Source organism: Electrophorus electricus, chromosome 22 (genome assembly GCF_013358815.1).
Source record: "Electrophorus electricus isolate fEleEle1 chromosome 22, fEleEle1.pri, whole genome shotgun sequence".
Taxonomy (NCBI): Eukaryota; Metazoa; Chordata; class Actinopteri; order Gymnotiformes; family Gymnotidae; genus Electrophorus; species Electrophorus electricus.
This window is the reverse complement of record NC_049556.1, coordinates 9,472,980-9,497,062: the sequence shown is the minus strand read 5'-3', so window position 1 is coordinate 9,497,062 and position 24,083 is coordinate 9,472,980. Positions and strand designations below refer to the sequence as shown.

The 24,083-nt window shown below is 44.9% G+C and overlaps 4 protein-coding genes across 8 annotated transcripts; 3 read left to right on the top strand and 1 right to left on the bottom strand.

Annotated features, from left to right (window-relative positions):
- The first annotated feature begins 8 nt into the window (after positions 1–8).
- pip4k2ca (phosphatidylinositol-5-phosphate 4-kinase, type II, gamma a) lies at positions 9–8,167 on the top strand. The gene is made up of 10 exons (XM_026998649.2): positions 9–1,198; positions 1,957–2,054; positions 2,384–2,480; positions 2,730–2,876; positions 4,604–4,750; positions 5,032–5,070; positions 5,177–5,290; positions 6,935–7,199; positions 7,414–7,517; positions 7,690–8,167. Exons 1-10 carry the CDS (start codon positions 1,040–1,042, stop codon positions 7,768–7,770), a joined length of 1,251 nt encoding a protein of 416 aa, XP_026854450.2. The 5' UTR covers positions 9–1,039; the 3' UTR covers positions 7,771–8,167.
- Positions 8,168–10,984: 2,817 nt separating this feature from the next.
- LOC118240078 (G-protein coupled receptor 182-like) lies at positions 10,985–13,814 on the top strand. 2 transcript variants are annotated; one of them, XM_035521355.1, is made up of 2 exons: positions 10,985–11,154; positions 11,841–13,814. In XM_035521355.1, exon 2 carries the CDS (start codon positions 11,844–11,846, stop codon positions 12,891–12,893), a length of 1,050 nt encoding a protein of 349 aa, XP_035377248.1. In that variant the 5' UTR covers positions 10,985–11,154; positions 11,841–11,843; the 3' UTR covers positions 12,894–13,814. The 2 variants fall into 2 exon arrangements, with proteins under 2 accessions (XP_035377248.1, XP_035377247.1); XM_035521354.1 differs by having other exon boundaries at positions 11,786–13,814.
- Positions 13,815–14,622: 808 nt separating this feature from the next.
- On the top strand, positions 14,623–17,451 carry LOC113570372 (G-protein coupled receptor 182-like). 2 transcript variants are annotated; one of them, XM_035521353.1, is made up of 2 exons: positions 14,623–14,792; positions 15,479–17,451. In XM_035521353.1, the coding sequence occupies exon 2, from the start codon at positions 15,482–15,484 to the stop codon at positions 16,529–16,531; it is 1,050 nt and encodes a 349-aa protein (XP_035377246.1). In that variant the 5' UTR covers positions 14,623–14,792; positions 15,479–15,481; the 3' UTR covers positions 16,532–17,451. The 2 variants fall into 2 exon arrangements, with proteins under 2 accessions (XP_035377246.1, XP_035377245.1); XM_035521352.1 differs by having other exon boundaries at positions 15,424–17,451.
- Positions 17,452–17,635: 184 nt separating this feature from the next.
- On the bottom strand, positions 17,636–23,102 carry LOC113570331 (zinc finger and BTB domain-containing protein 39). 3 transcript variants are annotated; one of them, XM_026998674.2, is made up of 3 exons: positions 22,985–23,102; positions 20,342–21,873; positions 17,636–20,001 (listed from the first exon to the last, which is right to left on the bottom strand). In XM_026998674.2, the coding sequence occupies exons 2-3, from the start codon at positions 21,839–21,841 to the stop codon at positions 19,084–19,086; spliced, it is 2,418 nt and encodes an 805-aa protein (XP_026854475.2). In that variant the 5' UTR covers positions 21,842–21,873; positions 22,985–23,102; the 3' UTR covers positions 17,636–19,083. The 3 variants fall into 3 exon arrangements, with proteins under 3 accessions (XP_026854475.2, XP_026854474.2, XP_026854473.2); XM_026998673.2 differs by having other exon boundaries at positions 22,989–23,102; XM_026998672.2 differs by lacking the exon at positions 22,985–23,102 and having other exon boundaries at positions 20,342–22,978.
- Positions 23,103–24,083: the final 981 nt, after the last annotated feature.

Below are 24,083 nucleotides of genomic sequence, written 5' to 3'. Positions count from 1 at the left end.
AGTGACGCTACAGAAGTGTGCAACCAATCAGATGTGCTCTGCAAACTAAGAAAATGATGATTTTTAAAAATAGTTCTACTGTATAAACCATTCAGTCATTAATGCTCTAAGCAAATTTAAATATAATAACAGGGTGCTAAAGAATACAGAATTTGTTGGATTCTCTCATAAGAATACTAAAATATTTTGATGTGTTCCCACTGCATGATCCCCAAGTCAGCAACATTTGACACCTCATTATACCTAATATACCTAAAAGGCACCACACCAAGGACAGTCTTGTTTCCAACGTAACAGAAAACAGTGATTTATGGAATGTATCCAAGAGTAAATGGTTAAATACAGGTTATGCGTGAAAGAGCAGACAGAGACACGTAAATGTCACTGCACATTACAGGATATGTTTGAATCCGCCATGTCCAGAAATACTCCGGCTGCTTGACAGACATTTTACGAATTTTTATACACAGTGACTGGTTAAGTTACGGAGTGTAACTTATCGTACAGACCGACAGTCATGCCACATAACGTCAAATATATTTTCATTGACTTTTCCTATACTGTGAATCTGAAAATGTGGTTGAAACTGAACGCAGCGCCAGTTGTTGCTGGGGCCAGAATCCGACGGAACACAACGCTTCCGCGGCTGCCTGACAGAAGACAGAGCTACCTACAGGTCCCGCCTATATTAGTCACGTGATCTAAGGATGAGGCTCCTCATTGGTCCCCTCGCCTGTCTATCTAAGCGCCATGCTGACGATCCTTCAGGTGAAATTGCTGAAGACATTCTTGGCGATTTTCTCACTGAGCTGTCATACAACATTTAAAAAATAATAATTCTGGAATGGGGGCGGGATATTTGTGTACTTGGGCTTTCCGGGCAATACTGAAGCAGGCGCGAAGAATCGGGAAAACAGCAACAAAATAAAAGGATCACGCCCGTTCGCTTTGCTCGACCATTGATTGACAGCTGAGGCGCGGAGCAGGAAGAGTAGCGCGGCGCTCAAGCCTCACACACCCCGGACGGCCGAGTTGCACCATGGCCTCCCTCACTCACCCAGGCAGCGCCTCCGTGCCCATGGTCATGCTGGCCCCGAAAACCAAAACGAAAAAGAAGCATTTTGTCCAGCAGAAGGTGAAGGTCTTCCGGGCCAGCGATCCGGTGCTCAGCGTCTTTATGTGGGGTGTAAATCACTCGGTAGGTCCTGCGGTTTCTTTTTTAATTAAAAAAAAAAAAAACTTCCTAAGGCGACTCCCAGTGTTTTCGGCTAGCAGTTAGCGAGCCACGGCCGGAGCTATGGCTACACGGCGTCCTTTAACGAGTTAGCTTGCAACACTGATCCCGTAGGATGTGGCATCGCTTCACAAACGGTGTTTATTTGTAGCTGGCTGGATGTAAATCCACCACAAACGGCCTTTACGACCGCAACAGTTGCTGCTACATTTACCTCCCCCGCGCTAAGGGCGGCTGCAAAGGCAGGTTGTACTCCGACAGTGAAATTCATAGCGTGTACCAGTGACCTCATTTATATAAAATGTGTTTATCTAAACGATACGCATACTACTAGTTCATGTACTGTAAGAAGCTTACAAAGTCGTCTGAGCATGCAGTAGACCCACATATCAGATGCATCATAAAAATATGATCTTCCTGACGTATGTTTCAGATCCACGTTGCTGTTAGCTGCATAGCTACAGTGCTAACGTTTGCGCGATTGAATTTTGTTTGAAATCGACTGTGTACCCGATGTCTTAAATAACTGATGCTACTCTTTAGCTCATATAAATGAAAGGTGCTTTTACTAGCACTCAACTAGTCTTATCACTATATCCGCTTCCATTGTGCTCTTCGTATTTATGTGCTGATTTCCATAAGTCCCCTTACCGTTACGACTTGTGCTAACGTGTATTTGAATAAAGCGTAACTTGGTACAATACGTGTGTTTATCTCATCAGATAAATGATCTAAACCAGGTTCCAGTTCCAGTTATGCTCCTCCCTGATGACTTTAAAGCCAACACTAAAATCAAAGTCAACAACCATCTCTTTAACAAGTAAGAATATCCCACAGCCTAATAGAAGCGTCAGGAAATGTTTCCATCTCGGCAGTTTATCTGTAAATCACTTATCACATTGGTAGGCCTACTGATAACCGTTTTATGAAAAAATCAAATCTGTTTGGTTTGTTTTTGTTTGTATCTTGCTAATCATGATCAATTTAGAAACGTCAATGTCAGACAGTATTATAACTGGAGCTGTAGCATTCACTTGGAAATAAGTAGCTAAAAAACATGAGTAAGTAGTTCCACTGGTGTCTGGTAGTAACAACGTACCGAGAGACTAAATGGGTGATGAGTGAAGTGACCAGACTTTCTCCTTACAGAGAGAATCTTCCTGGGCATTTCAAATTCAAAGAGTATTGCCCCCAGGTCTTTAGGAACCTGCGAGAGCGATTTGGCATTGAGGATCTGGATTACCAGGTATGACTGGGATTGTCTGTAAGGGTACACTTGGAATGCCATGCCATTTACTGTAGATGAATCAACTGGGGCCCAAGTAAAACCATCCCAGCACTAGTGATCATCTGCACTGAGTTCACTGAGCACCCCAGTGGAATTATTTGTTATGCATTCAGTCTGGTTTTTAATAGTTTAAAAAATGTTTAAATGTTCAAACACTGTGAAGCTGATTTGAGGGGTGTTTTTGTGTGGTGGTGTTTGATCCCTTAGGTCTCCCTGACCCGCAGTCCTCCTGTAAAGGGCGAAGGACGGGGGGAGGGTCTCCTCTTTACCTCGTATGACCGGACACTGGTGGTGAAACAGATCTCCAGTGAGGACGTGGCCGACATGCACAGCATCCTGTCTGAATATCACCAGGTAGCTCTGTTACTACCTCAGATCTGCTGTCTGAATATCACCAGGTAGCTCTGTTACTACCTCAGATCTGCTGTCTGAATATCACCAGGTAGCTCTGTTACTACCTCAGATCTGCTGTCTGAATATCACCAGGTAGCTCTGCTACTACCTCAGATCTACTGTCTGAATATCACCAGGTAGCTCTGCTACTACCTCAGATCTACTGTCTGCAGCCACTGCATTCAGACAGTTTCTACACAGCTGGCTTGTGCAACTAGCTGAATCGATGTTCGAATCAGTAGCCCTCATAATTTGGCCCACGTATCATAAATAGATTTTGTGGCAATGACAGGTGTAGATATTAAATAACAGGTTGTTATTATTAATGGGTTCATATTAAATTGTTTTAATGCTTCTGTGGTTTTGAGCGTTCACCTCGATCTTTGTTCCCGAAATCAAAACCCCTTTGCCAGCAAGCGCGTTTGTCACACACGTCGCTGACAAAGTTGACACAGGATCTGTAAAATGATTTCCAGTTTACTGATTTGCACAGCTATCTCACCCTAAGCTGGGGCCTGTATCTTGAAAATCACTTGGGCCTAAATTGGCCATTCTTCTATTTTTAGTCTGCTTCTAGCCTCCGATGAAGAAATATAGGACAATGGTTTATGTTGTGCATTACCTCTGTTAGACACCAGCCAGACCATGTTTGTATTCCTGCTCCCTGTCCAGATGCAGGCAAATGCCTTTCTTTAATCTGTGTCTGTTTACTCTTGGCTCATGTGATGTAATGCAAATGTGTTATATTGGTTGGCCTGAACTCCTAATGTTGAAGCGTGTTGAATCACAATATGTTAGTGTGTGGAGGATGTGGGTGTGGTTAAATTAACCCAGTCACAGTAATACTGTGGTCCACCCCACTATGTAGCTGTAGACAAGAGAATATCTGAAGAAGGCTAAATCAGGCGTTATTTCATAGAGCACTGGCATGTCCTGGGAGGTGTGTGGGCGGGATTTGCCTGACTCCACCATGGCCCGAACAATCAGACCTTTATCAGAACGGCTGCTCTGCTGCTCTGTTTAGTGGGCTTCCAGCTTCTGTTCGGGTCCCCGGGGGCTTGGGCTCACACACACCCAGGAATTTGTGCAAATTTTCTGCGTGTTTGCCCCATCACAAACAGACGTTTGGACTTGCAAGCCGCGTTGAAGTGTTTGTTTGTTTTGTTTTGTTTTTTGTTTTCCTGCATTTTAGCATGCACCTTTTAATCAACTGAAAATTTAAACTCGGTTCATGGTCAGATTAGTGTATTACAACAAGACACACAGTGCTGTTGAAGAATAACGCAACGTCTTTACCCGCAAAACAATTGGGTACACGAGCAATGAAGAAATTGTGCAATTTGTTAATCCTATAGGTGGCTATGACCTTGTTTTGAAAGTTATGTAACATATTGTACTAGTTGAATAGGTTTTGTTATACTGCATGTATAAAACATTGCATTATCCATGTAAAATCAACGACATATAAACTTGTTAGTTACAAACTTCATATCCAAGATTTGATGAAAAATCTTATCAATTATTAGACGAACTGCTGCAAAAAGTCTGTGTTTATTTCTTCTGCTCTGAATCAGTGTTTGGTATTGGTGTTTCTTGGAGCTGAGGATGTTATGGGAGACATTAGCTATCCTGCCCAGGTGCCTGCTCCGGATGGGTTGCGACTGACGGGCATTTCCATTCTCTTGCAGCACATAGTGAAGTGTCATGGCAGTACCCTCCTCCCCCAGTTCCTGGGCATGTACCGTGTGAGCGTGGAGAGCGAGGATACCTACCTCATTGTCATGAGGAACATGTTTAGCCACCGGCTGGTCGTGCACAGGAAGTATGACCTTAAGGTGAGATGCCCAAGAGCTGAAGCACAACAGGTGTGACGGAGATGTTCAGCTTCCACTTTTGTTAAGTTTCCGTCACTTAAACATGCAGTAATGCAAGACCTTATCAAAGATTGGGCTACTACAGTTTCTACATCATTGCAGCTGCATTCTTCGTGTTAAATTGTGTTAAATTGCCAGAAGAGGGTGTTTTGTTCAACCAGTCCGACACCTTGATCACCTTGCCTCTTTGTTAAAGCACAGGCAGATTCTTGAAACTTTTGAAATGGTTTAATTTTATGCAGGGTTCCTTAGTATCCCGTGAGGCCAGTGATAAGGAGAAGGTATGAGATTTCCCCCCTTTTCTGATTCATTATTTAATGGGCTACAGTGTTTTTCATGGAATCTGTTTGATCCTCCTGTAATTCCTTTTCTGTCTGGTGATGGCAGGTGAAAGAATTGCCCACCTTTAAGGATGTGGATTTTAGGAACAACATGCAGAAGGTGTATGTGACGGAGGATGACAAAGAGAAAATGATGGAGAAGCTTAACAGGGATGTGGAGGTAAAAGTGGACAGTGATTTAAACCATAGCACATAGTTTGAACTCATAACTTTATCATCAGCGTCCATTCATACTTTATTTATAGTCGAGGCCGAAACCCTATATACACACAGGCTGAAAATATTCAAACAGCTTCACATTTCATGTTGCCATACATTGCTTTCGGAAAGTCAGTCAGGGCATCTACTTTTTTCATATCCAAAGTAATTTTAAAACGATTGAAGAGAGAGATTTAGTTCAGCTTTAATTCACTACATCAGATTTCCAGTGGGTCAAACGTTTACATGTACCAAACTGTCATTAAGGATCTGGAGAATTGCAGAAATAAATCGTGTCATGCGTTCTACGCCCTTGTGCTGGGATCATTGTCAGAAGTGCACCTGTGGCTATATTTAAGAGCCTTTAGGCCATGACACTATGGGGGAAGTTCAAGCAGCTCAGATATGATCTCAGAAAATAATTAACATTGTGGCCCTCCATAAGTCTGGTTCTAATTTACGAGCAATTTCCAATCAACAGATGGTACCGTGGGCATCTGCATGAATTGTATGCCAATATAAAATTCTTGGTACCATACACACTACATTGTTTAGCAAAGAGTCACAAATTGCCAGGACTGAATGAATGTTTGTCTGAAATGTTAAACTGAACCCCAAGACAACTGCAAAGGAATTGGAGGTATCGGGTACAAGAGTATCTACATCCACTGTTAAGAGAGTCTTTCATTACCATGGCATGAAAAAGCCCCAACTCCTAGACCAGGATTTAAAAAAGGCCCCATGGATGGTTCAAAAGTGATAATCCAGACAAAGAACTAGCCTTTTGAAGAGTTTTCTTTGGTATGGTGAAAATGCAGTTTAACAGTTTGGCCATAACGATCAGCGCAAGGTTTGCAGGAAATACTAGTGAGGGTGTGTAATCCAAAGAACATCACACTATCTGAATCAAGTTTGCTGGAAAAGGAAATGGCGCACTTCTGAAAACGGATGGCTGGAATATCTAGAAATACTGAAAGGTCAAACTTAGTCTTGGACTGGGTCTTGTAACAAGACAAGGATCCTAAGAATACCTCCTAAAATGTGACAATGGCTTAAAGACAACACTATAGAAGTGTTGAACTGGACAGCACAAAGCTTTCTGAATTGCATAGAAAATTGTGAACATAACTGCAAAAGCATGTCTAAACAAACCTCTCTTGATTACACCAGTTCGGTCAGTAGGAATTGACAAAAATCCAGGCAAAGTATTGAGAGAAGCCTGTGGAAGGCTGTAGATTTGATTGAAGTTAAGCAATTAAAAGGAAGTGACACTAAATATTAACAAAGTATGTAAACTTCTGAGCCATAGAACATCTGGTATATTAATTAAAAACCTGAAATACATCTCTCTTATGGAATTGAAGTAAATACACTAATAAACATAAAATGTATAGTGATCTGGTATGTGGTGTTGTGAGAGATTTATATTTATCCTGTGTGTATTTAAGCATTTGGCCTTAACTGTAAGATGTTTCCAGTCTTCTGTAAGTAGATGCATAAGTCTGGAGAACTTCAATATATTCAAGTCTGGGCACAAGACATTTAACATATAAAATTATTATACCCTCCCACTTGCTGTGTGTCTGGTGACGTCTGGGCATTGTAGTTCCTAGTGAAGCTAAAGATAATGGACTACAGCCTACTGCTTGGTATCCATGACATTGCCCGTGCGGAACGTGAGGAAGAGGATGCTGAGGAGCCTGGTGGAGAGGACGAAGGGGAGGCAGAGAATGGCCTGACCCCCGCCCCACAGGTGGGCTCCTTCGGCACATCCCCCGAGGGCATCGCCGGCTACATGAACTCCTTTAAGCCCCTGGGTCCTGGCGAGTTCGAGCCCTACGTGGACGTGTATGCCGTCAAAAGCGCTCCAGGTTGGTTCCTTGGAAAGGTGAAGAGAGGTGAAGTTGATCCGTCATTCGTGACATGTGGCGTCGTGCGGCCGTCATCGTGAAACGCTGATAAGGTTTTTTTTTTAAGGACCTTTGTCAAAGGAGGAAAGAAATGAAGTGATGATATATCGACATCGACGGCCCTAGCTTGTGGAGAGAATGAACAATAAGTGCATTGTTTCTGGTTGGCTTGCAGGAGCGCCGCAGAGGGAGGTGTACTTCATGGGCCTTATAGACGTGTTGACGCAGTACGACACCAAGAAGAAAGCAGCACATGCTGCCAAAACCGTCAAGCACGGGGTAAATCGCCAACAGGAGCCATTTAGCACCAATAATTTGGAATTATATCTAAATCACAATTTAAAAAAAAAAAATTTTGGCCTTTACTCCCTAATTTATGTTATTTATGGAAATATAGATTTGGCTAAAATCTAATTAATTTAATTGTTCCTGTTTTGTTTTTTTTTGCCAGGCTGGGGCAGAGATATCCACTGTTCATCCTGAGCAATATGCGAAGCGATTCCGTGACTTTATTTCCAACATATTTGCGTAGCGTGTTGTGCGTTGCCCATCATGAATCGGACTTGTTCCTCTGATACTCTTAATTGTTTTGTATATATATTTACAAAAACTTCCATGATTACATAAGCACACCTCCAAAACAAGAAATTAAGATGAGCTTTAACATTTTGACCAATGTTTCAGAAATTATGTACATATTTACTGGCAAACAAGGTAAGATGAGACTGAAATCATCATATAGCAGTAGTATCATATCTCACTGAGTAAAAAAAAGGGTACATTTACATAATCTGTTCTTTATGTGAAGAGATATGACTCTAAACCTGTAGCAGTTCCACACAATAACGCCACCCCCCATGAAAGCTCAAGCATTCTCTCCGTCTCTGAATGGAAAGGGAAACTGCTTTAGCTTATCAACACGAGCGGAACAAATGTATAGCGTGTGAATACTTCGTAGCGCACTGCTTTTATCAGCTGGGCTCTCTTCAAGCTGCACTAGGCTGTGTGATTGTTAACAAATGTAATTCGTTAGGATCTGGATTAGACTTTGCTTTAGGTGTCGGAGGGTGGGGGGTGATGGGCAAAAAGCAATATTTTGAAAGTTGAATCTTATATAAATGCCTAAAGTATGAGGTTCAAAATATTTTCTAGCTATTTTATGTAATTGAGCTTTAAGTATGACAGGAAATTTTGTAGTCCTAGAAAATAATCTAGAGGCCCCTAAAGCCTAAACTGAATCTTGCCTTCTTGTTGCATTTATTTATATTTCAAATCAGTGTTTGGACCAAATATATTTTTCAAAGATTTTCAAAAACATGTCTTGAGGGTTGTTTTTTTATGGGGTGTTGGGTTGGGTTAAAGGACAGTTACCAGTTGTTAATTCTCCATACAACTTTAAAGCTAGACCTAATACTTCCTTCTCATAAATATTTAACCTTTGAGTCTTTATTCTTATTTTGAGCAGAAACGCACAAAACACCATATGGCCTTTTCTTTTAACAGTTTCAGTATATCTTTAGTTTGAGTTTAATTTATTAGGTCTCAGATAAGTCCATCCTAACAAATGTTTGGGGTCACGGACAGGATCCGCTTTGCCTCTTCCAGAAGCCCCAGTTGTGCTGACAGACGTTTTCCTGTTGCTCCAACAAAAAGATGTGCCCAGTCCTAACAATAGGTGGGGGACAGCAGGAAGAGGCGAGGGAGAAAAGTGGAACCGGCTAATCGAACAAAATGCTGACTAACCGCACAAGAGAGGCTGGAACATAGCGTCCTGCTCTCCATGAACTTCACATTCATCTGTAAATAGTGGGAACCGCGGCCAACACAAACCAACCTTTCGGTTTCGTGCTGACCTCTGAGAGTTCCCAGTATCACTTCGAATGCGTTATGTCCAAACCGGTCCAGCGACGTGAAGACCTGGGGCACGGTGGCTACCGAGCAAAATTGAATATTTTGTTAGCCGTTAAATGCTGAACGCTGGACAGCGCCACTTAATATAAATCGATGAATCGTTAACTGATATCCATATGAGTGTGTAATCGGCGAGAGTAGTCAAATCATATCCCTAATACAAGAGCAGAGGCACTCAAAGCCGGGAGAAAACCCAGATATGTAGCGTTACGCTAATCAACGGTTTTAAACCACATTATAATGTTATTCGTTAGGTGCCCTCGGAGCCCTTGCGCTTTTAAGTGAGTGCTGGAAAGAGCAGGCTGTGTAGGCAGGGCTAGGTTAAAGGGCCACCTTCCTTAGAGAGGTTTAATGTACGTCAGGCTTCCGACCCCCCCTTTACAGCACTGGAATTTCCCGCCATTGTCCTATATGTTTACCATAGGTTCAACCCCCGGGGGGTACTACCCCAAAAAGGCAGAAAAGGTCCACAATTGTAGACCCCAGCAGGCAACAACGTGTATTCTAGTTTCTGCAAACACAAACTTGTATATTTTTAAATATGTTCTTTGACCCTGTTAAAATGAATCATATTCACGTTGGCTGCAGTCCCACTGGATGGATCATTGCTATACTTTGTTTTAAAAGTAGCCTGATACCTGTCATACAGAAAAATGACAGGAATTATATCCTACATTCTGTTGTTTTTTGGCAGTCAAAAAGAATTGCTCGTGTTGTTTCCTATATGTTCATTCATACACATAAAAACAAAAACATAAAAAAAAGATGAAATATTTTTTAAAAATAGACAACAAGGAGTGTTTATAAGTATTTTGAATGTCCTTGTCTATTCTTGAGGTCTGCCTAACACTACTTTAATATACTATCATCATTTTCTTTATTGATCAGAAAAGGAAGTGCTTCTCATGCATCTTACACTGATTCCTCGCTTGTTCACATCCACAGTTACAGCCGTTGCCAGCAGCAATTTCTCTTTGCAGGTAGTCTTTCTCTGCTGACACGATGATGTTTACTCTGGTCTTAGGCCTTGTTTTTGAATCCAAACCCATTTTCTCACTGATCCATTTTCTCCCACTAAATCATGGATCAGTTTTCACAAAGTAACACTGCACCGTCACTAAATGCTTACAGCTGGAAGTTTCCACTACAGCGTTGACTCACAGGTGATGGAGGTTTTCATTCCTTGTTTGAATGATTATTAGGCAACATTTGCTAAACAGTGTATAGCATATGTGCGTCTGAACTTTTTTTTCTTTAATTAGAACTTAATTGTCATGTTAACACAGTGCTCAAACCTTTTCTTCTACTGAAAACACAGTTACTTGAGGTAATCCGTTCATAACCTGACACATGGCATCTGTAGTCTGCAGACAGTACAAGAAGAAGCTTGGTACAATCACCAGTGATCCATCACCAATACCACTGTACATTCAATCGAGCCCCTTTGTTATACTACATATACTTATCTAAATTATTAGTGAACAACGTACTGTATGTTCGGGAAAATAAATAAATAAACAAGCTGGCTGGGTGCAACTTTTGTAGGGTGCTGGATACAAGTAGGAAAAAGTGACATGAATGCACGTCACATATTAACTGTCATATATCATGTTCTAGGACCCCTGCTCAAATGAGTTCTGACTGTTGCTTAATTTGCCAGTAATTGCAGAAATCTGACTTGGATTGTCACTCCTCTAGTGGTGCTGCCTGAATCTGCGAGTCTTTCCTGTTTGACATGCTTCTTTCCTGTCCTGTGAGTGCATCCTATCAGCAGAGAGAGGGAGAGAGTGGGAGAAGGAGAGGGAAGGAATGAGATAGAGAGAGAGAGAGAGAGAAAAAAAAAGAGGAGGGTGATAGGGGGACTGCTCCACATCAGCCAGGGAAAAGATTAAAGCTGCACCGATCACTAGCCAGACCAGCCTTCCCATTCCTCCACCTGGACACTGCTCCGTGAGGGGTCTGCCCTCACTGCTGCTTATCTGCTGGCACGCTCTACGTAGTCAAGGTAGGCCCTGGGATCCTTTCAAAGTAGTCCTCTTTTCTTCAAGACCACCATTGTAGTAATACAATTCATCTGCTAAGCTGTATCAGTGCAGGGTATGACACTGCGACAGTCGGAAATTGTTATTTGCAGTCGATGTTGCACCAGGGCTTCAGATTCTCACAGTCAGCAGTATATGGTCGATTTCGAAGGGGATTCCGTTTGCTATTGTGCCATGTCAGGCATTATCCACAGGTGCTACTGGGAACACAGTGCAGCCCCAGGGTGGACTGAAGTAGAGTATATGACCATCTCTGTGGTCCAGATCTGCACTGCTACCAGTGCTGGATTAAACCCTGTGGAGGCCCCTAAGAAGTTATAATCTTGGGGTCCCCTTGCAAATGATCTCCTAATACGATTTTTGTTGTTGTGCAGCCCCTAAAAGGCACAGGTCCCATAGGCCAGTGCCTGCTCTGCCTATCTGGTAATCCAGCACTGACTGTTACTGATTTCCAGTATAAATTACCCTTTGAAGAAGGGTGGATTCAATTTTATTTAGAGTGAAATGTTTATTTATTTTTATTGAGGGTGCAAATGCACCTGTTTCTGTTCTGTACATTGTACATTCTTTCTCTCCCTTTTTTTGCAACTCAAGGAGTCTTGTACAACTTGCACAACACGCGCACTAAGTTTTTCCACCTTCTCACCAGACCATGACGCATGAGCTCAACACTACCGACCACGAGCTGTGGTTCTACGAATGTACGTTCGAACTGGACAGGGACTCGCGGCATATTGCCCTCTTCCTCCTCTACCTGCTCCTGTTCGTGGTGGGCCTGTTCGAGAACAGTCTGGTGGTTTGGGTAAACTGGCGCCGACGGCACGCTGCCAGCGGCGTGTTCTTCTGCGTCATCAACGTCAGCCTGTCCGACCTGATGGTGGTGCTCGTCATGCCCTTCTACATGCTGGAGGTCACAATGGACAAGGTGTGGCTGTGGGGCCGCTTTCTGTGCAAGGTCACGCACCTGGTCTACGTCATCAACTTCTACAGCAGCTCTTTCTTCCTGGCGCTCATGACGCTGGAGCGGTACCTGTCAGTGACGCGGCCCACCGCCACGCCCGTCTGCTTCCCAGCGCGGCCGCGCCACCGCCGCTGGCTGGCGTGCGCCGCCGTCTGGCTCCTGTCACTGGTGCTGGCGCTCCTGGAGAACGTGCACGTGGATCTGCTGGAGTGGAGCGAGCCAGGCTGCTTCATGGTGCCCGAGTGGAACTACACTGAGTGGTTCGTCACTGTCACCTTCCTCTGCCTCATATTCCAGTTCCTGGGGCCGGCAGGCATCATCGTCACGTGCAACGTGCTCATCGCCCAGGCGGCACGTGCCTCGCCCGAGGTGCAGAGCCGCCGCGACCTGTGGCTGGTGCACGTGTACTCGGTGGTGTTCTTGGCCTGCTGGCTGCCCTACCACCTGGTCATGTTCCTGCTGATGGTGGACGACCTGAACCCACACCTGCTGTCCTGCAACGTCATCGAGGTGCTGTACTTCACCTTGAGCGTGGCGCAGTGCCTGACGCTCTTCCACTGCATCGCCAACCCCATCCTCTACAACTTTCTGAGCAGAAGCTTCCGCGCCAACCTCATCGAAGATGTGGTGGCCCGCATCACGTCTCCGCCCGCCAACGCTGCCGGCGGAGTGGGCGCGGCTGCGGGGAAGGCGCGAGCGCTCAGTAATGCCAGCACCAGTCATTCAGACCTGGACTCCTAGAGAGCGAACTCCCTGCAGGAAAGTGAGGAAGGAAACACTTCAGAGTGTTTCACAGAGGGTTTCACATGCTTCTGGGAATAAAAGAAAAATATTGTTCACACAATTCGTTTTGTTTTCCAAGATTCATAGGTTTTTACCACTGGACATTCGAGCATGCTGCCTTGCTCTCTTATCAGACTCTTGGGTGTAACATCTCCTTGGGTCTTGAGTATAACATCTCCACATTGCTAAAGAGACAATTAGACAGTGATAAATCTGATTTTTCTTTTCTAAAACACAAAACAGCAGTGCAGGGTTGTATGTCATACAATTTCTCCGTGCAAAGAGGCAACAAACAGTATCATAGAACATGTTAAGCCTCTTAATTGTTTTTTTTTGTTTGTTTTGTTTTTGTAAATACTGGAGTGAAAAGATCCATTTTGAGTCAGAATTCTATGTAAACCACTTTAGGGAGCCCTGTTTTATAACCGGAAGGAAGAAAACTCCCTACATCAACCTCCCACAGGAAGTAGCATTTAGGAACATTTAGGAACAGGGATGTGCAAGCAGAATGTATCATATGCCCGTTATATCACAGTACCTTATGTTCAAATGTCCTTTGTTAAATAAAGTTCCCCAGCAAAACTTTCACCTTTCTGGACAGCAAGAAGTGAGGTGCTTTGGCAGTGAGGTGCCAGTGAGCAGGCCGAAGTCCTGGACTTTCTGAAACGCCACCACTAGTGACCGCTCACATTGGTGCTACTCTGGCCGTGTCACCTTCTCCTTGGGCAGAGCTCTGAAAACCTCACTGGACTCGTGGTTTTGCGATCCTGTTGTTCACTGGGACCACTAGCTGGACAAAATAATACCAGATGTCCCAGTCAACGTGTACATAATGTAACAGATGTGTTATTTACATGTAATTAAAACAGTTAAACATCACTCAGTTGGCAGCATGCTGTTTCAGTGTAAGGGGTATTAACAGGAGACTTGCTAATCTGGCTCTAAAGTGTAAGAGAGCAAAAGGCTCACTAAGGCAGACATAATAGAATGCTTAAAAAAGATCATGATGAATTTCGGGTGGGTCATCTGTAGCTAAACCAAAAACACAGTCCACCACAATACCTGTGTGTGCACATGATCTTAATTTTATTCAGAACACTTACTAAACAAATACAATTGTGAATAAAACAATACACGTTCATTCATAATGAAATCACTCCTTACAAAATATAATGTGGCAACTTAAAAATCTATAAATACAATAAATAAATACTTACAGATCTTAATCTGTCTGATAAGGCATTTTTTCACATTAGAAAAATACCACATACCGTGGAAATCACGCTTCACCCTACTATTCAATCGAGCCCCTTTGTTATACTACATATACTTATCTAAATTATTAGTGAACAACGTACTGTATGTTCGGGAAAATAAATAAATAAACAAGCTGGCTGGGTGCAACTTTTGTAGGGTGCTGGATACAAGTAGGAAAAAGTGACATGAATGCACTTCACATATTAACTGTCATATATCATGTTCTAGGACCCCTGCTCTAATGAGTTCTGACTGTTGCTTAATTTGCCAGTAATTGCAGAAATCTCACTCCTCTAGTGGTGCTGCCTGAATCTGCGAGTCTTTCCTGTTTGACATGCTTCTTTCCTGTCCTGTGAGTGCATCCTATCAGCAGAGAGAGGGAGAGAGTGGGAGAAGGAGAGGGAAGGAATGAGATAGAGAGAGAGAGAGAAAAAAAAAGAGGAGGGTGATAGGGGGACTGCTCCACATCAGCCAGGGAAAAGATTAAAGCTGCACCGATCACTAGCCAGACCAGCCTTCCCATTCCTCCACCTGGACACTGCTCCGTGAGGGGTCTGCCCTCACTGCTGCTTATCTGCTGGCACGCTCTACGTAGTCAAGGTAGGCCCTGGGATCCTTTCAAAGTAGTCCTCTTTTCTTCAAGACCACCATTGTAGTAATACAATTCATCTGCTAAGCTGTATCAGTGCAGGGTATGACACTGCGACAGTCGGAAATTGTTATTTGCAGTCGATGTTGCACCAGGGCTTCAGATTCTCACAGTCAGCAGTATATGGTCGATTTCGAAGGGGATTCCGTTTGCTATTGTGCCATGTCAGGCATTATCCACAGGTGCTACTGGGAACACAGTGCAGCCCCAGGGTGGACTGAAGTAGAGTATATGACCATCTCTGTGCTCCAGATCTGCACTGCTACCAGTGCTGGATTAAACCCTGTGGAGGCCCCTAAGAAGTTATAATCTTGGGGTCCCCTTGCAAATGATCTCCTAATACGATTTTTGTTGTTGTGCAGCCCCTAAAAGGCACAGGTCCCATAGGCCAGTGCCTGCTCTGCCTATCTGGTAATCCAGCACTGACTGTTACTGATTTCCAGTATAAATTACCCTTTGAAGAAGGGTGGATTCAATTTTATTTAGAGTGAAATGTTTATTTATTTTTATTGAGGGTGCAAATGCACCTGTTTCTGTTCTGTACATTGTACATTCTTTCTCTCCCTTTTTTTGCAACTCAAGGAGTCTTGTACAACTTGCACAACACGCGCACTAAGTTTTTCCACCTTCTCACCAGACCATGACGCATGAGCTCAACACTACCGACCACGAGCTGTGGTTCTACGAATGTACGTTCGAACTGGACAGGGACTCGCGGCATATTGCCCTCTTCCTCCTCTACCTGCTCCTGTTCGTGGTGGGCCTGTTCGAGAACAGTCTGGTGGTTTGGGTAAACTGGCGCCGACGGCACGCTGCCAGCGGCGTGTTCTTCTGCGTCATCAACGTCAGCCTGTCCGACCTGATGGTGGTGCTCGTCATGCCCTTCTACATGCTGGAGGTCACAATGGACAAGGTGTGGCTGTGGGGCCGCTTTCTGTGCAAGGTCACGCACCTGGTCTACGTCATCAACTTCTACAGCAGCTCTTTCTTCCTGGCGCTCATGACGCTGGAGCGGTACCTGTCAGTGACGCGGCCCACCGCCACGCCCGTCTGCTTCCCAGCGCGGCCGCGCCACCGCCGCTGGCTGGCGTGCGCCGCCGTCTGGCTCCTGTCACTGGTGCTGGCGCTCCTGGAGAACGTGCACGTGGATCTGCTGGAGTGGAGCGAGCCAGGCTGCTTCATGGTGCCCGAGTGGAACTACACTGAGTGGTTCGTCACTGTCACCTTCCTCTGCCTCATATTCCAGTTCCTGGGGCCGGCAGGCATCATCGTCACGTGCAACGTGCTCATCGCCCAGGCGGCACGTGCCTCGCCCGAGGTGCAGAGCCGCCGCGACCTGTGGCTGGTGCACGTGTACTCGGTGGTGTTCTTGGCCTGCTGGCTGCCCTACCACCTGGTCATGTTCCTGCTGATGGTGGACGACCTGAACCCACACCTGCTGTCCTGCAACGTCATCGAGGTGCTGTACTTCACCTTGAGCGTGGCGCAGTGCCTGACGCTCTTCCACTGCATCGCCAACCCCATCCTCTACAACTTTCTGAGCAGAAGCTTCCGCGCCAACCTCATCGAAGATGTGGTGGCCCGCATCACGTCTCCGCCCGCCAACGCTGCCGGCGGAGTGGGCGCGGCTGCGGGGAAGGCGCGAGCGCTCAGTAATGCCAGCACCAGTCATTCAGACCTGGACTCCTAGAGAGCGAACTCCCTGCAGGAAAGTGAGGAAGGAAACACTTCAGAGTGTTTCACAGAGGGTTTCACATGCTTCTGGGAATAAAAGAAAAATATTGTTCACACAATTCGTTTTGTTTTCCAAGATTCATAGGTTTTTACCACTGGACATTCGAGCATGCTGCCTTGCTCTCTTATCAGACTCTTGGGTGTATCATCTCCTTGGGTCTTGAGTATAACATCTCCACATTGCTAAAGAGACAATTAGACAGTGATAAATCTGATTTTTCTTTTCTAAAACACAAAACAGCAGTGCAGGGTTGTATGTCATACAATTTCTCCGTGCAAAGAGGCAACAAACAGTATCATAGAACATGTTAAGCCTCTTAATTGTTTTTTTTTGTTTGTTTTGTTTTGTAAATACTGGAGTGAAAAGATCCATTTTGAGTCAGAATTCTATGTAAACCACTTTAGGGAGCCCTGTTTTATAACCGGAAGGAAGAAAACTCCCTACATCAACCTCCCACAGGAAGTAGCATTTAGGAACATTTAGGAACAGGGATGTGCAAGCAGAATGTATCATATGCCCGTTATATCACAGTACCTTATGTTCAAATGTCCTTTGTTAAATAAAGTTCCCCAGCAAAACTTTCACCTTTCTGGACAGCAAGAAGTGAGGTGCTTTGGCAGTGAGGTGCCAGTGAGCAGGCCGAAGTCCTGGACTTTCTGAAACGCCACCACTAGTGACCGCTCACATTGGTGCTACTCTGGCCGTGTCACCTTCTCCTTGGGCAGAGCTCTGAAAACCTCACTGGACTCGTGGTTTTGCGATCCTGTTGTTCACTGGGACCACTAGCTGGACAAAATAATACCAGATGTCCCAGTCAACGTGTACATAATGTAACAGATGTGTTATTTACATGTAATTAAAACAGTTAAACATCACTCAGTTGGCAGCATGCTGTTTCAGTGTAAGGGGTATTAACAGGAGACTTGCTAATCTGGCTCTAAAGTGTAAGAGAGCAAAAGGCTCACTAAGGCAGACATAATAGAATGCTTAAAAAAGATCATGATGAATTTCGGGTGGGTCATCTGTAGCTAAACCAAAAACACAGTCCACCACAATACCTGTGTGTGCACATGATCTTAATTTTATTCAGAACACTTACTAAACAAATACAATTGTGAATAAAACAATACACGTTCATTCATAATGAAATCACTCCTTACAAAATATAATGTGGCAACTTAAAAATCTATAAATACAATAAATAAATACTTACAGATCTTAATCTGTCTGATAAGGCATTTTTTCACATTAGAAAAATACCACATACCGTGGAAATCACGCTTCACCCTACTGCTACAGTTACCCTTTAAAGGAGCAATAGGTATTATGTTCATGGTTTGCTGGTCAGACATTAATGCTCGTCAGAGATTACTGACCTGCAACTGGTCATTACACTGCTATTGCCTTCTATGTAACCAGCACATTCACCCCCTCCACTGTAAAATTATTTTCAACAAATATCACAACAATTTTGTTGATTAACAATGCTACTTATTGTTGCTTTAAGTTTTTGTTTTATGTAGTTAAAATATGACCATGTTTATTTTTGGATCTTTAGAATGCTCCCAATTATTAATGTTCTTTAAAAAATCGAACACGTAAAAAACCCCAAAACAAAACAAAAACAACAACCCCACAAACAACCAAATCTGCTATACCAACATTCTTTAACATTAACAATAAACAGCAACAGAACATATAATATGCTGATCTTGCACAAAATATGCTCCTCAGCGGAAGCTGTACCTCTAAGTTAGATTGGTGGACAGTATTTGCACTTCATTTTAACCCTTGGTTATTCCCATCCGTGATTTCCTACCGAAATACATAAACAGCCTTGCACTAATGACCAATTGGAGCATTCTGTGTTCAATTTATACTCAATATTCAATATTCAATTTATAGCATACAAACAGCAATCATGAACAGACACTTCTAATTCTGTGATACACAAGCACTTTGATACTAAAAAAAATAATAACAATATTTAGAAAAAAAATCACCTTCTGCAGGAAGGTGATGAAATGTTTTTCTTCTGCTTTCATAGCTTGGGCTTACTGCTGTAGTCTGCCTGGCCTGCTTTTCTTTAATCCACAACTTATTACCACTACCAATGAGACAATATGTTGTCATAACATTCTGTAACAGCGATTCTTTTAGCTTATATCGAGTACAAGATGATTTTACTGAATATCAAGAGGTAATTCTAAACTAATAGTCAGAACAGCCTGTCCTCATCCTTCTCAGCATAAATAAATGCTGCCACCAAGTGGTAATGAAATAACAGTACCTACTGAAATCCAAAAGGTCAATTCTTTAAAATAATCTCCGTTCTGAAATCACACAGCTAAAACATTTAGTTACGACCTAAGTCTACGGACACTTGGTCCTCAGAAGCAGTGACTGTGTGGGCTAACTCTTCAGGCACCTGAGATGTGTGTGTGTCTGTGTGTGTGTGTGTGTGTGTGTGTGTGTGTGTGTGTGTGTATATGTGTGTGTGAGAGACTTCAGGTGTCCACGCTGGGAAGAGGCTCTTTGGAGTGGTCGTTGTACATGAATGTCTCTTCGATGTTGAAGTCCGGAGGCAGGTGATCCTTGTGGAGCTCCATGTGCGAGGAGACCATCTTGAGGGTGGAGAAGTACAGGCCGCAGACGGTGCAGCGGTACATGAGGGCGCCGGCGTGGGTCTTCAGGTGGCAGATCATGGTGGAGCGGCCGCGGAAGAAGCGCAGGCACACCTTGCACTGGTAGGGCTTCTCGCCCGTGTGGATGCGCAGGTGGTAGGTGAACTCGCCCGAGTGCGCAAAGCGCTTTCCGCAGTACCGGCAGCGGTACCACTTCTGCTTGAGGACCGCCCCCACGGAGGCTGCTCCCAACGGGCCGCCGTTCGGCAAGGGACCGGCGGGGAAGGACAAGCCCCCAGGGAGCACTTTGTCAGGTATGCCCAAGCCCAGGCCCATGTTGAAGCCCAGGCTGCCCAGCTTGCCCAGGCCACCTGCCTCCAGAGGGGAGGAGGAGGAGGAGGAGAACTCCAGGGCCTGGTCCGCCTTGCGCTTGGCTGGCCATGCCTGCACACCGTGGGAGTCACTGGGGTGCATGCTGAGGTGGTAATGGAAGGCTGCGTCGGAGCGGAAGGTCTGAGGGCAGAGGAAGCACTGAAATTCCCCCTGTCCATCCGTCGCGCTCTCCTGGCCGCCTTCGTCCTCTTTCGCCAGTGCCCCTCCTTCCTCAGCGTGCATAGCCAAGTGTCTGTCCAGCAGAGGGCGCTCCAGGAAGGGACAGGCACACTGTGGACAGGAGTGAATGAGGAGGAGGTGTGTCAGAGTGTGCCACAAGAGAGCACAGCGAGAGGGCTGCGGTGACTGGCACACGCCGCAGCGCAAGGTCCGCAAACACACGTGGCTGTGTACATGGTCCCTGACAACCTGAAAGAAGGGTCACAAGGAGATTAGGGGAGAAGAAAGCAAAAGGCCAACAATATAAAAAAAAAAAAAATCTAACAAGAGAGACAAGCCATCAGACTTTACTCTAGTGATTTATATCCAAAAATAAAAATAAAAAATGTACTGCATTTGCACCAATGCCATGTAAGCAACATTAACCATTACAAAAATTCTGACAAAAATGTTAATATGGCTGTGGAAACACTGAATTATCCTACTCAGAATTATCCTAATTGTTTCCCACTAATTACCGTGTTGCCACACTGACATTTTTGGGTGCTGAAGCCCTTTTACCAACTACAGACAACAAATGAATGCGGACCTTGAAATCCTTGGAAATGGATTTAGCACACACGGCACACTGCAGTTCTCCTTCAGGTCCCTGAGATGTGCTGTTCAGCTGATCGGGCAGCTGGGGGATGGCCCGCGATGCCGACTGGCGCCTGTGCCGGATCAGCTTTGCCTCAGTGCAGAACTGGAGCTCACAGATGTCGCAGGAGAAAAGCAGGATGCCCACGTGAGTGAGGGCATGCGTGACGCTGGCCGCGCGGTCGGGGAAGGCAGCGCCACACACGCGGCAACTTCCCGTCTCCGACAGGTGCGTCTCCGCATGAGCGCGCAGGACACCGTTGTCCGCCGCCAGCAGGGCGCCGCAGGCTTTGCATGGCAGTGAGGGCGCCACCAGCTGGCCCAGGTTCGCCGACGCGCCATTCCCGTCGTTCTCGATGCACATCAGATCTTCGTCGTCTTCCTCTTCCTCGATGTAATGCTCTTCGTCGTCGCTCAGCTCGATTATGTCTCCGGCCAGCGCTCTCCACTGGTCTCCCTCCTCTGTCGGCCCCTCTTGCAAGCCCTGCTTCTCCCCGTCGTCCTCCTCTCCGAACAGAACGGTTTCTTTGACTGCGCCCACGTCGAGGCTGGCATCGCCATCAACCGTCCTGAGCTGCAGGCCGTCCAGGGGATCCCCGGAGGAGGACGAGGGGGCGCACGTCTCCCCCCCGGACTGGGCCGACGAGTCAGGAACGGAACACACTTCCAGAAGCGGCGGTTTGTTGCCGCTAACGACCGCATGGTCCTCATCTCCCCCGGTCCCGTCTACTTTTTCCTCTTCCTGCTCCGTTTTGAGCTGGAGGGTGAGTCCTGGGAGGATTTCGGCAGCCTGGGACGGGTGGCTATCCAACGGGCCCTGCTTGCTATCCGCCAGCTGGCTGTAACCCAAATGCACATGGAAGTTGTCCTCTGCTTTAGGAGAGTGGGAGAGAGGGGCCACGTGTGCACGGTTCAGCCTGGACCCCCGGCTATGAGGCAGTGGAGAAGGTGCAACCGGAGTGGGAGCGGCAGGAGACGACAGAGAGGAGCAGGACGCGGCAGAGGAGGAGCACGCCGAGGTTGCCGTGGTGGTAGCCGGGCCCACTTCGCCATCTCCATCGCCGTCAGAGCTCTTCATGTCTGGGAAGGTGGTGTGGCAGGCACGCACCAGCTCCCTCACGCCCAGTCTCTCGGCCAACTCGTACAGCACTCCGACGTCGATCAGGTCCGCCAGGACCTCACCCGTGTAAATGAACGTCAGCACCTTCTCAAAGTTAGTGGCGGAGATGAAGTCAAGCGAGAAGGTGGGGGGGGTGGTGCCCTGGCTGTAGGAGGCCCTGGAGAACAAGCTGCTGAAGTGGGTGCTGGCGCAGGCCAGCACGGCGCGGTGTGCAGGGAAGGAGCGGCATCCCACCTGCAGGACTACGTCGCAGAGCAACCGCGACAGACGGCAGCGGTTCAGCTCGGAGAGGAGAAGGGCCGCGTGGCCTGAGCCCTGCAGCCTGATCCGCATGCCTGGCAGCGCAGCACGGAGCTCAGCTTCAACTGAAACACAGCATAAATAAACACATACGAAGTCATGAGCACTGAACAAGTAATTTTCTTCCTGGTAGAAAAACTTAATGGTCATATCTTAAGGACTTAAAGTTCTGTGCATCAGTATTGTTACTTTACAAAACTGCATTGTTGTCTATAATAGGTAAATTCTAAAATTAAGCTCGAGTTATGTTTATTGCGAAGGATTTTCAGTGGTGACTCGTTACTCAAATCATATCCACAACCAAATTGCCCAGACTACGTAACTGAGCTGGCTAGTTAGTTACTGGCAATAAACAATAAGACAGTGACTTTTGAACATCTGTTGGATAGTTTTTTTTTGGGGGGGAAGCTAGCCAACTTATCGCACAGAGCTGTTTAATGTTGCCCAAAGATCAGAAAAGTAAATTCTCCTGGTCCTAAAGGGATGGAGGACAAGTAGTTTCTAAATATATCATAGATGTTAACTTGCTTGATTTAATTATTCGTAGCTAAAAAAAAAGGCTACGTTAGTACTTTGTTAGCTAGCAAATGACAACTCCACCTATCAAGCTAGCTTGCTAACTAACTTAAGACGGCTAGCAAACATTTGTTATTCGTAAAAGTAAAAAGAAAAACAGCTATTCCGCAAGAGTAACGCAGCTGGCTAGGTTAGCTGGCTTCGTTTCACGTTAGCAGGTTTTTCTAGCTAGCGAGATATGACTTGACTAGCTACCACAACAAGTTAGCTATCTAACTAGCTAATCTAGTCGAGCTAGCCAGCTAAGATAGCTATCTAGATTAGAAAGCAGCTTTGTTTGCTTTTTTATGATGCTCCCTATAATGAATTTAAAAACCTTAATCCAATTTGAATATATCTGATGTATCCGATGAGCTGGAGAAACTGGCAAGCCACTGAAGCCCCATTAGCCAGCTAACGCAAGTAACAGTGGTTGCTTATTCTCAAACGGTTAGCCGCCGAGCTAACTAGCTAGCTACATCGTTCAGAGTGAGGCGGACTAGCTTAGCCGTTAGCCTGGCTAGCACTAACACTGGTCCCGGTACACCGATGGTAACGTTCGCTTACTACCATCTGTTAAGTCAATGTTACTGAGGTGTTAATATAGAATTTTACGTTTACCCACAGAACGGCGCTAGTTTTTTTCTATGGACAGTATTCCTCTCCGGCTTTTATTAACTTTTTCTCCTCTCCCCGAACCGGAGGCATGTTATCTAGCTAACATGCATGGAGCCGAAGAGCCTTTTATCAAACCGAAATGACCAGCCGGCGGCGAGAGGGGGGTTTGGTTGATGGCAGGCGCCTTTGAAATCGCATTGAATAGTATTAAGCAGTCTAGAAGATGAATGATTCAATGAATGTACGTTGTACTTTGGTAGCTACGAGAGATAGATGTGTGTATATATATATATATATATATATATATATATATATATATATATATATATATATATATTTAAAAATACTACACAAAAGATAGGCTACACAATGCATTAGTGATGCATTAGTTAAAATAAACATAGCCATCAAATGGTTCAAGAGGTTCAAAAAGTTTTCCTCCCACTCCGTAGGTATGTCAAAATAAAACTTCAATGTTTTTGTAGTGGTAAGGTTTATAATGTGCCTTCGATTACCAATAATCCATGGCTGAAATACACGTATCCCGCAGGCCTAACAATTCACAGTAGTGTCCTTGTTTAATGCGAAATGGCAGTGGTCACATACAAATATCACTTTGAACTTCTTTTACTAAAATTGCTTGTTTGTTTATTCATTTTAAACTAAATAGATGTTATGACTTAATTATTAAATGAGGATAATTAAATCCTTCATAAATGCACCACACATATAAGCTGGTTATTTATGTCAGACTGTGATGCCAAGAGGGCAGTTCAAAGTTTTATTTGTTTGTTTGTTTGTTTTTTACAATTAAACCATTTTCCAATAAACAAAAAAGCCTTCAAGCACTTCAATATAGCCCATGGTGTTTACGCCAAATCATGAAAAATGAAAAAAAATCAGGAAACTTGTTTGAATTGAAGCAAACCTGGATAATCAGCCAGTGTTATTTTGGCACCAATACATTGCTGAGAAACCTGGCCTTCATTTTGTCATACCTGGGATGCCAACAGTGTACCAACCTTACTGTCAAGACTTCCTCAGTTTCATGAAACGTCATTTAACTTGGTCTAGCTCATATAACCTAAATCCCTAGTCTTTT

Excerpts from the sequence above, each read along its gene's own strand:
- pip4k2ca (XM_026998649.2), top strand. The coding sequence starts at position 1,040 with ATGGCCTCCCTCACTCACCCAGGCAGCGCCTCCGTGCCCATGGTCATG. Across the intron at positions 2,055-2,383 it reads AACAACCATCTCTTTAACAA|AGAGAATCTTCCTGGGCATT; the intron begins GTAAGAATATCC and ends TTCTCCTTACAG. Across the intron at positions 5,071-5,176 it reads AGGCCAGTGATAAGGAGAAG|GTGAAAGAATTGCCCACCTT; the intron begins GTATGAGATTTC and ends TGGTGATGGCAG.
- LOC118240078 (XM_035521355.1), top strand. The coding sequence starts at position 11,844 with ATGACGCATGAGCTCAACACTACCGACCACGAGCTGTGGTTCTACGAA.
- LOC113570372 (XM_035521353.1), top strand. The coding sequence starts at position 15,482 with ATGACGCATGAGCTCAACACTACCGACCACGAGCTGTGGTTCTACGAA.
- LOC113570331 (XM_026998672.2), bottom strand. The coding sequence starts at position 21,958 with ATGACCATTAAGTTTTTCTACCAGGAAGAAAATTACTTGTTCAGTGCT. Across the intron at positions 20,002-20,341 it reads CCATTTCCAAGGATTTCAAG|GTTGTCAGGGACCATGTACA; the intron begins GTCCGCATTCAT and ends CCCTTCTTTCAG.